The 14,775-nt window shown below is 35.6% G+C and overlaps 2 protein-coding genes across 4 annotated transcripts in view; one reads left to right on the forward strand and one right to left on the reverse strand.

Moving 5' to 3' along the window:
* The window catches only part of LOC148944183 (transcription initiation protein SPT3 homolog), a 56,556-nt gene extending 46,343 nt beyond the window's left edge, over positions 1-10,213 (reverse strand). Inside the window, exon 1 of one of the 2 annotated variants that reach the window (XM_089100179.1) lies at positions 10,111-10,213. The gene's annotated coding sequence lies outside the window, so the exon portion shown is untranslated. The remainder of the gene's footprint in view (positions 1-10,110) is intronic. The other variant, XM_089100180.1, reaches the window with a different exon arrangement.
* A 92-nt stretch (positions 10,214-10,305) lies between these two features.
* LOC148944184 (dihydrolipoyl dehydrogenase, mitochondrial) overlaps positions 10,306-14,775 on the forward strand; it is a 58,391-nt gene continuing 53,921 nt past the window's right edge. For both annotated transcript variants that reach the window (XM_089100460.1, XM_089100459.1), the window contains exon 1: positions 10,306-10,385. In XM_089100460.1, coding sequence (XP_088956586.1) covers positions 10,350-10,385 — 36 coding nt within the window. In that variant the 5' untranslated portion in view covers positions 10,306-10,349. The remainder of the gene's footprint in view (positions 10,386-14,775) is intronic.

The following is a 14,775-nucleotide window of genomic DNA, read 5'->3' on the forward strand; positions in this document are numbered from 1 at the left end:
TTGCTCACCAATCAGGCTTTCATCAGGCATCAGCCTAACTGGGTAAGCGTTTTGAAATAAAGGAGATTTTCATTTTGATTGATTTGATTGCACCTTTTACTCTAACAAATACAAAAAATTTCTGTAGGAAATTATCAACAGATTGTTTAAATATTTAGCATATGTCAATTTGTCATAGTTTATATTATCAAGTGCTCAAAGAAGCCATTCAAGCCATCTGTCAAAACCCAACACTGACAACTGTTTTTCAACTGCTGTGTAGTAAACCACTAGAATAGTCTCTCAGATACAACAGTCTCAGCACCAATGATGAAGCTTTCAAGAATTCACAAGATGTTGAATGGAATGGTGTTTCTTGGTTGTACCAGTGGGTAAGGCTGTACCCAGAGGGGGGGGGGGGGGTAGGGAGGTTTGAACCCCCCCCCCCCAAAAAAAAAAAAATGTTTATTTGACTTGTAAAAGCTTAACAAAAATCGATATAAACAAATTTTGTGCGTTTTTTGAGGGTTTTTTTTGTGTACCCCCCCCCCCAAAAAAAAAGAAAAATCTTTGAGTAAAGCCCCCTCCAAAAAAATCCTGGGTATGGCCTTGCCAGTGGGATGCATTTGATGTTTGATTATTTGCATCATCAAGTATGGCATAATTCACAAATCAAGATATATATTAATTTGCTCCAAAGTGCAAGTTAAGGTAATGCAGGAGTTTTGCTAATAAGAGCATGGCAAGTTTTACTTCAAAAGCCTTTTGGGAGAAATTTTACTTCATTACTTCAGCATGAAGAAATATACTTGTACTTCAGTGAAAACATATGGTGACCATGCTTAGCTGAACATATGTGTCAGAAGTGGTTAGTATGGTTCAAAAGAGTCAACTTTGACCTGGAAGATAAGGAACATGCTGAATCATCAAAAAAGTTTGAAGATGAAGAATTGATGTTGAGGCTTGATCAAGACATATCACAAACAAAAGAAGAATTTGCAAAAACACTTTGTCACTCATCAAGCAATTTCCTGTTGTTTAAAAGCAATGGAAATGACCAGAGAGGTAAGAAATTGGTAGTCATTTAAACTGAAGCCAGAAGACATCAAACACAATTTTTTACATACAAATGTCTGCTCAAATTGCAAAAAAGAAAGGTTTTTTTGGCATCAAATTCTGACAGGCAACAAAAAGTTGGCCTATTACAATAATCCAAGATACCAAGCAATGCATAGATACCCTAGCCATGCCTCATCCTCAAAGATATAAGTCACATCAGCAATGGCTTGGTGTAGTGTATTGAGAAGTCTACCAACTATAATTGATGATTTGAGCCAAGCATTGCAAGGAAAACACCCCCAATACACCAATAGAAATGAACAAGTTATTTTATAACATGACAATGCTTGGCCACATGGCACAGCAGCCATAAAAAACATACTTAGAAATGCTCAAATGGGAAGTCCTGCCCTATCTGCTGTATAGCCCATACAGTGTTCCTTCTGATTACTGTCTCTTCTGGTCAATGCAGCAAGGCCTTGGTGACAAGAACTTCACTAATTATAATGAAGTCAAACAAGTTATTACCTTAAATCATATGACCAGCAAGATAAGGTGGTGTTGAGCCTCCTGTAGAAATCTTGCTGTTGGTGTTTCAAGGTTAGGATTTGACATTCCAGTTCAGCCTCCATTCAGTGTTGGCCCAGTCTAGATCAACTCTTTTCTTGAAGGCATCTAGAGTTTTAGATTGGACGGTGGCTTTGGATAGGCTGTTCCAGAGTGGGACAGAATGGACTGAGAAGAACTGTTGGCGCTCTTGCTTGATGAAACGGGGGGCCTGCAGCTTCTTGGTGTGTCCTCTTGAGGTAGTTGAGAAGGACAGGGAAAAGACATGACTTAATAGGTCATTTTCTAGCAACTTACAAGTTGCTATTACGTCTCCTCTTTTCCTACAGTATACTAAGGTAGGGAGTTTGAGTAAGGTGGTCATAAGATTTGTCTTGGAATGCAGAGATAAGCTTAGTTGCTCTTCTTTGGACACTTTCAAGTACTTTCACATCCATCTTATAGTATGGAGAGGCTAAGGTCATGCCAAATTCCAGGTGAGGATGGACCATGGCTTTGTACAGTTTTGTAATCACTCCCAACTTCCTGGTGGTACATGTTCACTTTATGAGGCTAAGGGCTTGGTTTGCTTTTGCAACTTGAGCTCATGTGTGGCAGTGAAACTTCAGCTCACTGTCAACAATAACCCCCATGTCCTTCTCCTCACTGACTGCCTCAAGATGGGCGTCTCTTATGTGATATCCAAGTTTTGGATTATTGCGTCCAAGATGTAGAACTTTACATTTTAAGGCATTGAACTGTAGACACCGATCCAATGACCATCTAGATAGTCTGTCCAGATCTTCTTGCTTAGTTGACAGATTTAGGTCATTCTGGGCCAGTCCTTGGAGCTTGCAGTCATCAACATATAGCGTCAAAGGACCTTAAATCACAGGATTCTTCAGGTTTGTTGTACAGTCATTGATGTACATGCTGAATAATGTGGGCCCCAAGATGGTGCCCTGTGGCACTCCACATGTGACTGGTAGCTGTTCAGAATAGACGGCATTGCCATTGCAGTTATACACCAACACCCTCTGAGTCCAGCCAGTTAGAAAGACTTCTATCCAAGCTACTATATCTTCATGCACTCCATAAGCCTTTAGTTTCAAAATTAGTAGTTGGTGTTTAACTTTGTCAAATGCTTTGGCTTGGTCGAGCAATATGACATTCACCGGCTGACGAGTATCCAAGAGTCTAGTCACAAAATCATATGACTTAATTAGATAAGTATCAATTGAGTGGCCTTTTCGAAGACCATGTTGGCTTTTTCTAAGCAATTGGTTATTCTTGAGGTGGGAGACCAGTGCATTGTTTATGATGCCCTCAAGTACTTTACATACAACTGATCTGAGACTTATAGGCTGATAGTTACTAGCAAGATCCCTTCTCCCTTGCTTGTGTATTGGCTTGATATTGGCTTGCTTTCAATCATTTGGAAGTATTTTGGAAGTGAGGGACATCTCAAACATCATAGCAATTGGTTTGGCAAAGTATTGAGTATTTTCTTTTAACAGTCTTGGGCGTAGGTTATCGGGTCCAGCAGCTTTGTTAGCCTCAAGTTTTTTTTTTATAATGGATGAATTTGTAAATAGTGGTAAAACTGGTGTCAATTTTTTCAGAGATGGTATCCATAAATTACCAATAAGATGGGGAAACACTGTGGCTAGTAACAGAGAATTCTTTGAACCTTGAACTCATAACCAATTTTCCACCATAAAGTTTTAATTTTCAAAAGAAATGGCACAAACTAATTTACACAACTTAGTTATATCATTCCTAAAAGCGTTTCAGTTTACTTTAACTCTTCTCCCCCCCCCCCCTAATGGTTATCAAATATACAGAGAAGCAATTCTCTTGAAGGAAACTTGCTAAAACAAAAAGAGAGACATTTTTACATTGCTAATTTTATGCTCTTTTTTATGATTCAAGTTGTTTGCAAGAATTTAACCCCCTCCCCTCTAAATGGTCTCCTACACAGCCCTAGGCTATACACAAAAATAATATAAAATGAGATTCGTAAATTTATCCCATTTTCAGCATGTTTGTCATTATCCTGACAACATGCACAACACCCCCTCCCCCCTGATTGACCAATATGTAGCAATAATAATATTTTTTTTTTGCTATTTTCATTCTTTGTTCCATTGTAAACCAGTTATGCTATGTAGACTCAAAAATATCTAGTTTAGTGTGATTGATTGCATACTGAGCACTGGATAAAAAACCTTACTTTCAGTAAGTTCAAAACATGAATAAAAATGACAGGGAGAGTGTTAACATAGTAACTTGGTAATATCTTCCCAGAGTATGTTTTTGGCCTGGGATTCATTAGCCTGCTAAAAGTTACAGTAAATATTGGACAGTTCACATTATTGACCTACAAAAAAAAAGTGAGTATACTGTTAGATGCCATTTTTTATGCTCTTTCTGAATATAGTAATTTCTTTTCTCAAAAATTCAATTTTAGGCCTGTATAGGAACCTTGAAAATAATAATTTCATTCTATATTTTTTGGTTATAATAATGGGTTATAACATTTGTTTTAAACTTACTATTCCACTATAAATCCATTTTGTAAGAACTGTATCATTCACAAAGATTGAATTGACAAGATGTAGTTGAGTAAAAAAATTCATAACAAATCTGCCATGTTTTCCTCTTATTCTGTTAGGCTGCTTAAAAACTGTCATGTAACCTTTATGTCAAAAAATATCCCAGCTGACAGAAGAAGCATGGCAGATAGAAAAATTAAGAAATTGTTTTCAATTTTTTATCCATCTTAATTGTCACAAATCAATGCTTGTGGAGTATATAACTTTAACAAAATGGATTTCATAATGAAATACTAAGTTTGAAACCAATGTTTTTAACCCTTTTTGTATCAAAAAATATAGAAAGAAATTATCATTTTCAGGGTCCAAGAAAGAAAAGCATTTATTATATTCAGAAAGAGCATGAACTATATTATCAGAAAGAGAATGAACTATTATATTCAGAAAGAGCATAAATATGAACTGCTCAATATTTATCAAAGTTTTAGCTATCTGCCTAACTCAACTATCTTTTAAGATAGCAAGAATATGCTAAACTAGAATTTTACTGCCTGCTTTTACCTAGATAAACCAAACAAGAAGTCCCTCTTCTATAACTGTTTTAAGCAGCATTCCCCAGGGGACCATTCTTGGGCCAAGTCTTTTCAACTTCTATATAAATGATGCACCCAATCTTCTCTTCCTCACTCTTTATGCTGATGATTTGAAACTTGTTGGCAAAGCAGCTACACCCTCTGACCTGCAATCTATCCAAAAGGAACTTGACATTCTTGGGACTAGTGCTCATACATGACTCCTCTCTTTTAATAGCAATAAATGCTACGTAATCCACTTTGACAAGCACAATACACATCAGCAGTACCATCTTCATGGTAGCCTCCTTTGGGCAGTCTCTGAAGAAAGAGATCTAGGAGTCATTGTTGATAGTCAATTCAAGTTCAGCACCCATGCAAAATCTGTATTGTCATCTGCCCTCCAATCTCCCAGAATGACCAAAAAGAACTATCTCTAGCAAATGCCCAAGTGTGTTTATGAAGCTCTACAGGGCACTAGTTTGCCTGCACCTAGAGGTTGGAATGTCCCTGGTGTCACCCTACTTCAAGAAGGACAAGGAAACACTAGAAAGAGTACAAGAAGCAACCAAAATGGTTGAAGGCCTCAAACAAATGCTATATAAAGTGTTTACATTGCTTGAAGCTTCCTACTCTCCCATACTGGAGGAAACATGGCAAAATAATTATGGCCCATAAAATTATTTCCAAAAATATTCTCCCTGATCTCCTTGCCCCACCAAAACCTTCTGTGACAAGAGGGTTGCCTATTCCAAGAAAATCTTCAGTAAACTCTCCTCAGTCCAAGAAAGAAGCTATTTATTCAGCCAGTGAGTAGCCTATGGAACCTAATAACTTGTGGAATCTTGTCTGAAGACACAGTGGCTGCTTATTCAATGGGTGCATTCAAGCAAAATTTTGCCAAAGAATGTATACACTAAGAGTTCCTGCATAACTGGAAAGCTGTTGAGTCCTCAATCCAAATGTAGCAAGCAACTGCATCAAACAACCTACAGAAGTCATAACAGAGCATTACAAGGATGGAAAATACTTGAATTCACTCTAAGCCACAATTTAAGGTATTTTTAAGGTAATATGTTCTTTGTAGTCTTCTGTTTAAGTAATGCAAGATGAAGACTTGGTAAATGTTTACCAAATCATATTATTGACTTGCAAATAAAGTGAATATACCACTTGATGCCTTTTTTATGCTCTTTCCAAATATAATAATCATTTTTGTTGGAAACAAAATTTTACCCCCACCCCTATAGCCTATATACCAATTCAGTATATATATTTACACATTATGGGGGGGGGGACTCCACCCTTTGACTATTGGAAAAAAATAGTTTATAAGCTTATATAGAATGGTACTATCCAATCTCCTTATAATTAAAAAACATTTTAGTTGTCTAGTTGGAAAATTTGGCATATCCTGTATAGGGAAAATCTAAATTTGCCAACTAGTTGACTAATAACTTCTCCCCAGCAAAAACTAATTTTTCCAACTAGTTGACTAATGACTTCTCCCCAGCAACACTTAAATTTGCCAACTAGTTGACAATAAATGTTGCCCCAGCAAAACTTTCCTTTTCCAACTAGTTGACTAATCACTTCTCCCCAGCAAAACTTAATTTTTCCAACTAGTTGAGTTTCCAACTAGCTGGATATAGGGAGACATATTAAGAAAACAATTCCTACTCAATAATGTGAAGAATAATCCTAGTTGACACATTTTGCAGGGGGAGAGCCTTTAGCTTCACTTCTTTCCTTGTTTTTCAAGTTTTTCTAAGAAATTCATGGATTTTCTAGAACCTATATATTCACAACATATATACCCCAACCCTCTAATAAGCAAATATATATGTAAACTTGTATGTTCAATCTAAATTCAGCATCCATTTGCATCACAAATGACATTTACTCCCATATTAGCCATGTGGTGGATGTCCCTATTGTTACTGTTGTTTACAACTTCTGTCTCTCTCCCTCTTAATGGGAGATATATTTTGAGTTATATATTGGGCCTTGAAGCCAGGGATTTTGTTTTGATTCCCAGGATAATTGGTATTATACATGGTCCTAAAAGGAAGATTGAACTTGTCATAGCTTGTAGGATTATTTCTCAGGTCTGTTTAAAGAAAACGAATGCATATTTAAAGTTTTGTTCATTTCCATCTTACATTTAATGGACATAAATTGTGACTGTTCCTTCATTTATCTGTCTGTTTCTTTTCTGGAGGATTATTTTTGTCTCATTTTTAGAATTTTTAATTCATTTTTCCAACTATTTGACTAATAACTTCTTGCCAGCAAAACATAATTTTTCCAACTAGTTGACTAATAACTTCTCTGCAGCAACACTTAAATTTGCCATCTAGTTGACAATAAATGTTGCCCAGTAAAACTTTACTTTTCCAACTAGTTGACTAACAACTTCTCCCCAGCAACACTTAATTTTACCAACTAGCTGGAAACAAACATTGCCCCAGAAAACAATTCATTTTCCAACTAGTTGACTAGTAATTTCTCCCCAGCAAAACTTTATTTTTCCAACTAGTTGACTAATAACTTCTTCCCAGGAACACTTAATTTGGCCAACTAGCTGGAAACAAACATTGCCCCAGAAAACAATTTATTTTCCAACTAGTTGACTAGCGACTTTTCCCAACAATACTTTCTTTATCCAACTAGCTAGAAACAAACTTACCCTATAAACACTTTTGTTAGCCAACTAGTTGGCAAGTAACTTTTCCTCAGAATAATTTCTTAGCTAACAATGTGACATAAAGAGAAAACAAAAAACATACTATTCCCAGTCCAACAAAAATTGGCAGTATGTGCTTTTAACAAATGCGCTACAGCTAAGGTAAATCAAACAAACTGAATTCAGGAGTAAATAGTCTTGAAGCCACAGAACTAAGTATTCTCCTTCTATAAGTGAATATAGATATATATAAATATATATTTATATATACAGTATATATATATATATACTATATATATATATATATATATATATATATATATATATATATATATATATATATATATATATATATATATATATATATATATATATATATATATATATATATATATATATATATATATATATATATATATATATATATATATATATCTATATTCACTTATAGAAGGAGAAGACATAGTTCTGTGGCTTCAAGACCGTTTACTCCTGAATTCAGGTTGTTTGATTTACCTTAGCTGAAGTGCATTTGTTAAAAGCTCATACTGCCAATTTTTGTTGGACTGGGAATAGTATGTTTTTTGTTTTCTCTTTGTCACATTGTTAGCTAAGAAATTATTCTGAGGAAAAGTTACTAGCCAAATAGATGGCTAACAAAAGTGTTTATAGGGTAAGTTTGTTTCTAGCTAGTTGGATAAAGAAAGTATTGCTGGGGAAAAGTTGCTAGTCAACTAGTTGGAAAATAAATTGTTTTCTGGGGCAATGTTTGTTTCCAGCTAGTTGGCAAAATTAAGTGCTGCTGGGGAGAATTTATTAGTCAACTAGTTGGAAAAATAAAGTTTTGCTGGGGTGAAGCTTCTAGTCAACTAGTTGGAAAATGAATTGTTTTCTGGGGCAATGTTTTTTTCTAGCTAGTTGGGAAAATTAAGTTTTGCTGGGGAGAAGTTATTAGTCAACTAGTTGGAAAAATTAAGTTTTGCTGGGGAGAAGTTATTAGTCAACTAGTTGGAAAAATTAAGTTTTGCTGGGGAGTAGTTATTAGTCAGCTAGTTGGAAAAGGAAAGTTTTGCTGGGGCGACATTTATTGTCAACTAGTTGGCAAATTTAAGTGTTGCTACAGAGAAGTTATTAGTCAACTAGTTGGAAAAATTAAGTTTTGCTGGGGAGAAGTTATTAGTCAACTAGTTGGAAAAATTAATTACAAATTCTAAAAATGAGACAAAAATATTCCTCCAGAAAAGAAACTAAGACAGATAAATAAAGGAACATGCACAATTTATGTCCATTAAATGTAAGATAGAAATGAACAAAACTTCAAATATGCATCTGTTTTCCTTAAATAGACAGGAGAAATAACCCTCCAAGCTTTGACAAATTCAATATCACTTTTAGGACCAGGTATAAGACTAATTATCCTGGGATTTAAAACAAAAAATCCCTGGCTTCAAAGCCCAATATATAACTCAAAATATATCTCCCATTAAGAGGTAGACAGGGAGAGAGATGGAAGTTGTAACACAATAGTAACAATAGTGATAATTAAATTTGAAAAAAACCTATATTATTAACATATTTTATGCTATTCAGAATAAATTCTAACTATTATTAGTCAATCAGTTGGAAAATAAATTGTTTTCTGGGGCAATGTTTGTTTCAGCTAGTTGGCAAAATTAAGTTTTGCTGGGGAGAAGTTATTAGCCTAGTCACCTTGGCTAGTTGGAAAATGAAAGTTTTGCTGAGGCAACATTTATTGTCAAATAGTTGGCAAATTTAGATTTTTCCTATACAGATGGGCCAAATTTTCCAACTAGATGACTAAAATGTTTTTAATTATAAGGAGATTGGATAGGCTAGTACCATTCTATATAAGCTTATAAACTATTTTTTTCTAATATTCAAAGAGTGGATATCCTTATGGGGGGTGGGGACAAATTTTATTTCTGATGTAAATGGAACATAAGTTTAAACTTTACCCCCACCCCACCCCCTAATGTGCAAATATATAGCCTACCCTGAATTGGTAGGCCTATCGGGTAGGGGTAACATTTGTTTCTGACAAAAATAATTATTATATTTGGAAAGAACATAAAAAGGCATTGAGTGGTATATTCACTTTATTTGTAAGTCAATAATATGATTTGGTAAAAATTTACCAAAGACTTTACAAGGTGTGATCCAAGGCATAGGTTATATATTTGGGAGATAAAGTAAAGTGGGTCAATATCTACCAAATCATATTTTTGAATTAGAAAAAAAGTGAATCCAACATTTGATGCCTTTTTTTATGCTGACTATAAATAATATGATCATTTCTATCATAAAATAACTTCAGCCCCCCCCTATATTGGCAACGTCAGAGTTAGGGTAGGTAGCTTTCGGTATAGCCTATATAGGGGAGGGGGGGGGCTGGAATTCATTTTTGATGGAAATGCTTATTAAATTCATAATCAGCATAAAAAAAGGCATCAAATGGTGTATTCACTTTAGTCCTAACTCAATAATATGATTTGGTACATATTGACGGTAAAGTGAATTTATTTTAGAATGTATATAAGTAAGCATTTTAAAAAAATATTATATTGTTTTTGTAATTTTATAGGGTAGTGTCTCCTTCTCAGAAGTGCAACTACTGCATTAACACTGTTAAGCAGATTAACAATTAACGAATAATCCTTAATATTGGAAGGACTACCATTTACAATTTCCTTACTATTAAATGATTTGTATCTTCTTTAATAATTTGTATTCCTCTGTAAATAGGCTACTCTTCTTTTTCTTATCACCTTTAAATCTGGATTCTGTGCACGTTTTTATATTTTAAACACTGAAAACCTCGAATTTAAAATGAAATCCTTGAAGAAAGATATTCCATTTTAAGGATTCAGCTTATTGCTAATAGCAGCCACTGAAAGGCAGAATTTTTAGCACTTATAATTTTTTTTTTAAGTTATGCAGTCCCCAGCTAAAGCCTCGTCATTGCTAAAAGTGAGAATTTAAGATTTACATTAAGTTGACTTCTTCATTAGTTTCTAGGCTAAAAATAGTACATTCTCGTAAGTCAGAATTTGGATAATTTTGCTTAGCTAGGACAGAAATTGACCAGAACAGCCAAGAAAAAAAAACAACATTTGATTCCCAATACGCTGATGTTTCCAAATACAACAAAGGCTACGTCAATAATTAATTACTATTCTAAAATGGAGAAACAGGATATAGCCTACAAAAGACATTACTGCTTAAGATTTATAGCCTTTCCACAACTTACAACTTCAATTATGGTACTAGGGACAAAAACTGAAATTTGGTAAAGAAAAAACTTCAGTTATTGAAAAACAAGCATCTGCCATGACTGGATATAAGTATTTACTGGATATTATGTCATCACTTCTTTGACATTTTTGAAAGGAAATCAATTAGTTTAGATTTTCTCTTCATAATAAGTACTTCAACCAATTCAGCATCATCTGCCCTTTCCCTTTCTTTGGAGCAAGCTTTTAATGCTGCTTCCAGCATACTTTGAGCAAGACCAATGTTCAGGGAGTCCTTCTCTTCCACAGCTTTCTTCAACTGTTCCCCTGCCTCTCTCAGAAGGGTGTTGCCTATTTCCTTATTCTGCTTAACCATCTTTTTTTTTTGTACAATGTCTGACTCTAGGTCGGCTATTTTCTGCTTCTTCCACATTGTCTTCTGGATCTCTTGTCCAGCATTCTTTTCAGCTTCAAGCTTCTCTCTCTGATTCTTCCTGTCTTTGTTCAATAAGGTATAGTTCATACCTGGCTCTAGCTGATCTAGCCAGACAAAGTAGCTTCTTTATAATCAGTACATGCTCTTGTCTGTTCTCATAGTCATGGAGCAAATCCACAACAAAAACCTTAGCACTCAGTGTCTGCTCTTCTGTTCTAGTCATCAGCAGAGCTGACCAAGAAAATTCTCTCTCTATGTCTGCACTTCTATGACAGAGCTGCCTGGACAGTCCAATCTAAGGCTTGATATTAGGTTTCACCAGAATTGCAGTCTTCAGGTCCAGGATCTTTTGCCAATAGCTGTTGATTCAAGTACTCTCCATGGATGGCAGCATGGGATCTGACTGCAATAGCAACCAATCTCCCTGGACTGGCTTGATGTCCATCTCAATTGAAAGTTCTCTTGCAATGTGGAGGATATCACTGCAACTTGCTCTTTGGCAATCTGGACTGGGAGGGCTTAGGCAGGCAAGGCTTTGAAAAAACTTATTGTTCACATGGTATTTTGTCAGCAGGTATTATACAGCAGCTTTAATATGCTTCCTGATTCTCAGATTCTCAGGAAAAAAATTTCAGTCTTTCAGAATAACTTTCAAAGAATCCAGGGCAGCCAGGACCCTTTCATTACACATGGGTTGCTATTGGTAAACTGCAGTACTATCTAAGCCTTCACAATCCCCAAGGATCTGGAGATTGACATCATTAGCCAGCACAATCTGCCCCAAAAGAACTGTGCATAACCATCTCAGCTTAAAGTGTACCACATGAATTAATTACTCCTGTCATTGAAATACACCAGTAAAAGTGGCGAAAGTTGCTTCAGAGCTTACAATGAACTCAATTTTGGCTTTCATTATTTGCTTTTTTAGCCAACTTACAATTTTCAAATATTTTGCATTTGGCATCAGGCACTCCAGACTATTTTTCTTTGGCACAAATTCTAGGAAATATTCTATCAATGCAGGCCACTGTTCAATCAAGCAGCTTGTTGCTTCCCCTATGGTGAGCGATCTTTTGGGGATGGGCTTCACAAACTTATGCTGAGGAACTTTAACTTTCTGTTGGCACTGGCTGAAATCATCAGAATAAGCTGGCCATCTGCTGAAAAAGTGGTAAACAGCAATGATCATATCAGAGCACTCCTCCCCAATTTCTTGTGGCCCTTTCAGGAATACATTATGCACTGCATGAATGTTGCAGGTTCCAATATTCAATAGGCCTTATGTATACCTTTTTCTTCTTTCTGAGTCTACAATTGACCACACTTTCTTAATGACAACTGGGCCATCACTTGCCAGCATCAGCAATTTCTGAAGTGAAGTTCCTTCATCTTCAATACTCTGCAGGATTTTCTTACTTAGATGTTCACTGGTTGCATGTCCCATATAATATGTCCAAAGATGCCAAGTAACCACTTGTTTTTGCTCTTTTTTTTACCAGTATCAAACTCTTATTTGGAGCTCTTTTAGCCCACCATTGGTTGTTGTTCTGTCATATTTCAGCACAAAGTCAGATTTCTGGATGCCTTTGACTAGAATTTCTTGAAAGTACAGATAAATAGCCTCTGCTAACAAGTATGTCATTTTGTTAGCATTTAACAAGAAGCTTTCTGGTACAGCATCAGGAAACATTGTTCAGAACACCTCAGCAATATGATCACATGAAGCTGCAGTAAAAGAACTTTAAAGTCTTTAAAACCCAAACATCTCCGCCCTTGATGCTGCATCTTGCTCAAAGAGCATTTCCAGATTCTTTTGCTATTGCCACTCTGTGAGTTTGGGTGGTTTCCAGTTGGAACTGATACAGCAAGATGAGCAAGTCTCAACTGATGCTGGTTTAACATGACAGAAAAAAAATCTTTTTGTGATCTTGTGTGGCTGTGTGTTGAAGAAGGCCTGGAACCTTTTCTGGCAGCTAAGTGTCTTTTGACAAACTTTACAATAAAACGAGCTGTCATTGTCACTCCCTTTTGTGCACCACTCTTTCACTTTGTGCCTAGCACCATCTTCCCTACTAAGCCAGCTCTCCAAAAATTTTGTCTTGCCCATTATTTACAGCAACCTGAAATAAGAATGGGTTTTTGGATGGAATTTGAAAACACATAAAGCTAATGCAAATACAAACTGACAAAACCAATGAAAACACAAATGATGTCCTCAGACCTGTGGGCATGCATGCCTTTTGCAGGAGATGGTGTAAAATCAAAGAAACTGGCTGACACTGAAAACATACAGAAGGAATCTCAGCCTAACTTTCCATTTGCTAAGCAACCAGGCAAGAATGGATGCTAAGTGAGCCAATGGCCTGAAAAAAAACCATAGGCAGTTACAGTACAGTAGAACTAATTCAATCAATCATCTTATTTACAACAGCCTGTAATTTTAACACACACACACAAACCATGTTTATCACAGCTATTGTGCATCTTGAAATACAGTCCAAACTATCAAAAAAAAACTTACCTTTTTTTATGAATTATGCCACAGTCAACAGTCAACTATAACATACTGTTTCACCAAAAAAATTAGGTCTGAAACGTAAAAAAAAGTGACTTTAGTGACAAAATGACAGAAATAGTGACAGGTCCCCAAAAAAGTGATTAAAGTGACTACAGCCAATCCCTGCTATAGGGTAAAAAACCAGTATCCAATTGAGCAAAATTATGTAAAACTAAAACCCTCACACCTTGTTACCAAAAAGGAATTGAGAAGAATTGTATGTATCAAAGAATAGCTAAAAATCTAAGCTATGTATCAATATGGTTATTAATCAAAGTATTTAAGATAAATTACTTGAAATTATTAGTTTATTAACTTACCTACAAGGACCTCTTTGAAAATACCAATTATCCTATTTGGCATAGCCTACATATAATTTCAGTGTTTCAGTTTTAATCACATATTAACAGAAAGCGGATTTTCTTTTGATTCTAGAAATGTAACTTTTATTGCTTAGTATTTATTCTATAAATCACAAACATTAAATATAATTTTTATTTTATGTTGACAAATTATTAGTGAAAATTTCACCAAGAAGGCAGGGCTCTCATTACTACCCTCTTATTTCATCATGCTGTAGTAAAATAGAGGTGGTCCAAAAACCCATCTCTATTTTTCCAGAATACCAAAGAAAAGTGGTCTTTCCCAAAAAGAGGTCTTTTACCCTACCTCTATACCCTAGGCCATTTAAATACAGTTGTTCTGTTTCACAACACATGTCTTAGATTAAATCTATCCAAGGTTGACTGTGTCTGTGATTGGGATGTGTTGTTCTAACTTTGAGATCCTGTGTGGCACAGCATTGGGTCTGACTGTTCAGTATATGTTTAAATGATATACCAAAAATCCTTAATAGCAAAGTAAGTCTCCATGCTGATGACTCAAAACTTACAGTTTGTGTAGACACAGCAGAAAATATGGAGCCAACCCTTCTGGACCTTGATGCATTTACTCACTGGACTAATATTTGGAGCTTGAATTCAATGTAGCCTACTCAGTACTATTTAAGTTGTAGTAATGGGTACCACAAAGCTATTCCCAGCAGCCATGTGGAGAGAGATCTGGTGTCCTTGTAGATGATGAGTTGGATTTCCACATTCCTGTGCAAGCAACTATTCCAAAGACTAGTCAGAC

This window comes from Artemia sp. Qi Xiang Cuo, chromosome 14 (assembly GCF_049724085.1).
Source record: "Artemia sp. Qi Xiang Cuo chromosome 14, ASM4972408v1, whole genome shotgun sequence".
Classification (NCBI taxonomy): Eukaryota; Metazoa; Arthropoda; class Branchiopoda; order Anostraca; family Artemiidae; genus Artemia; species Artemia sp. Qi Xiang Cuo.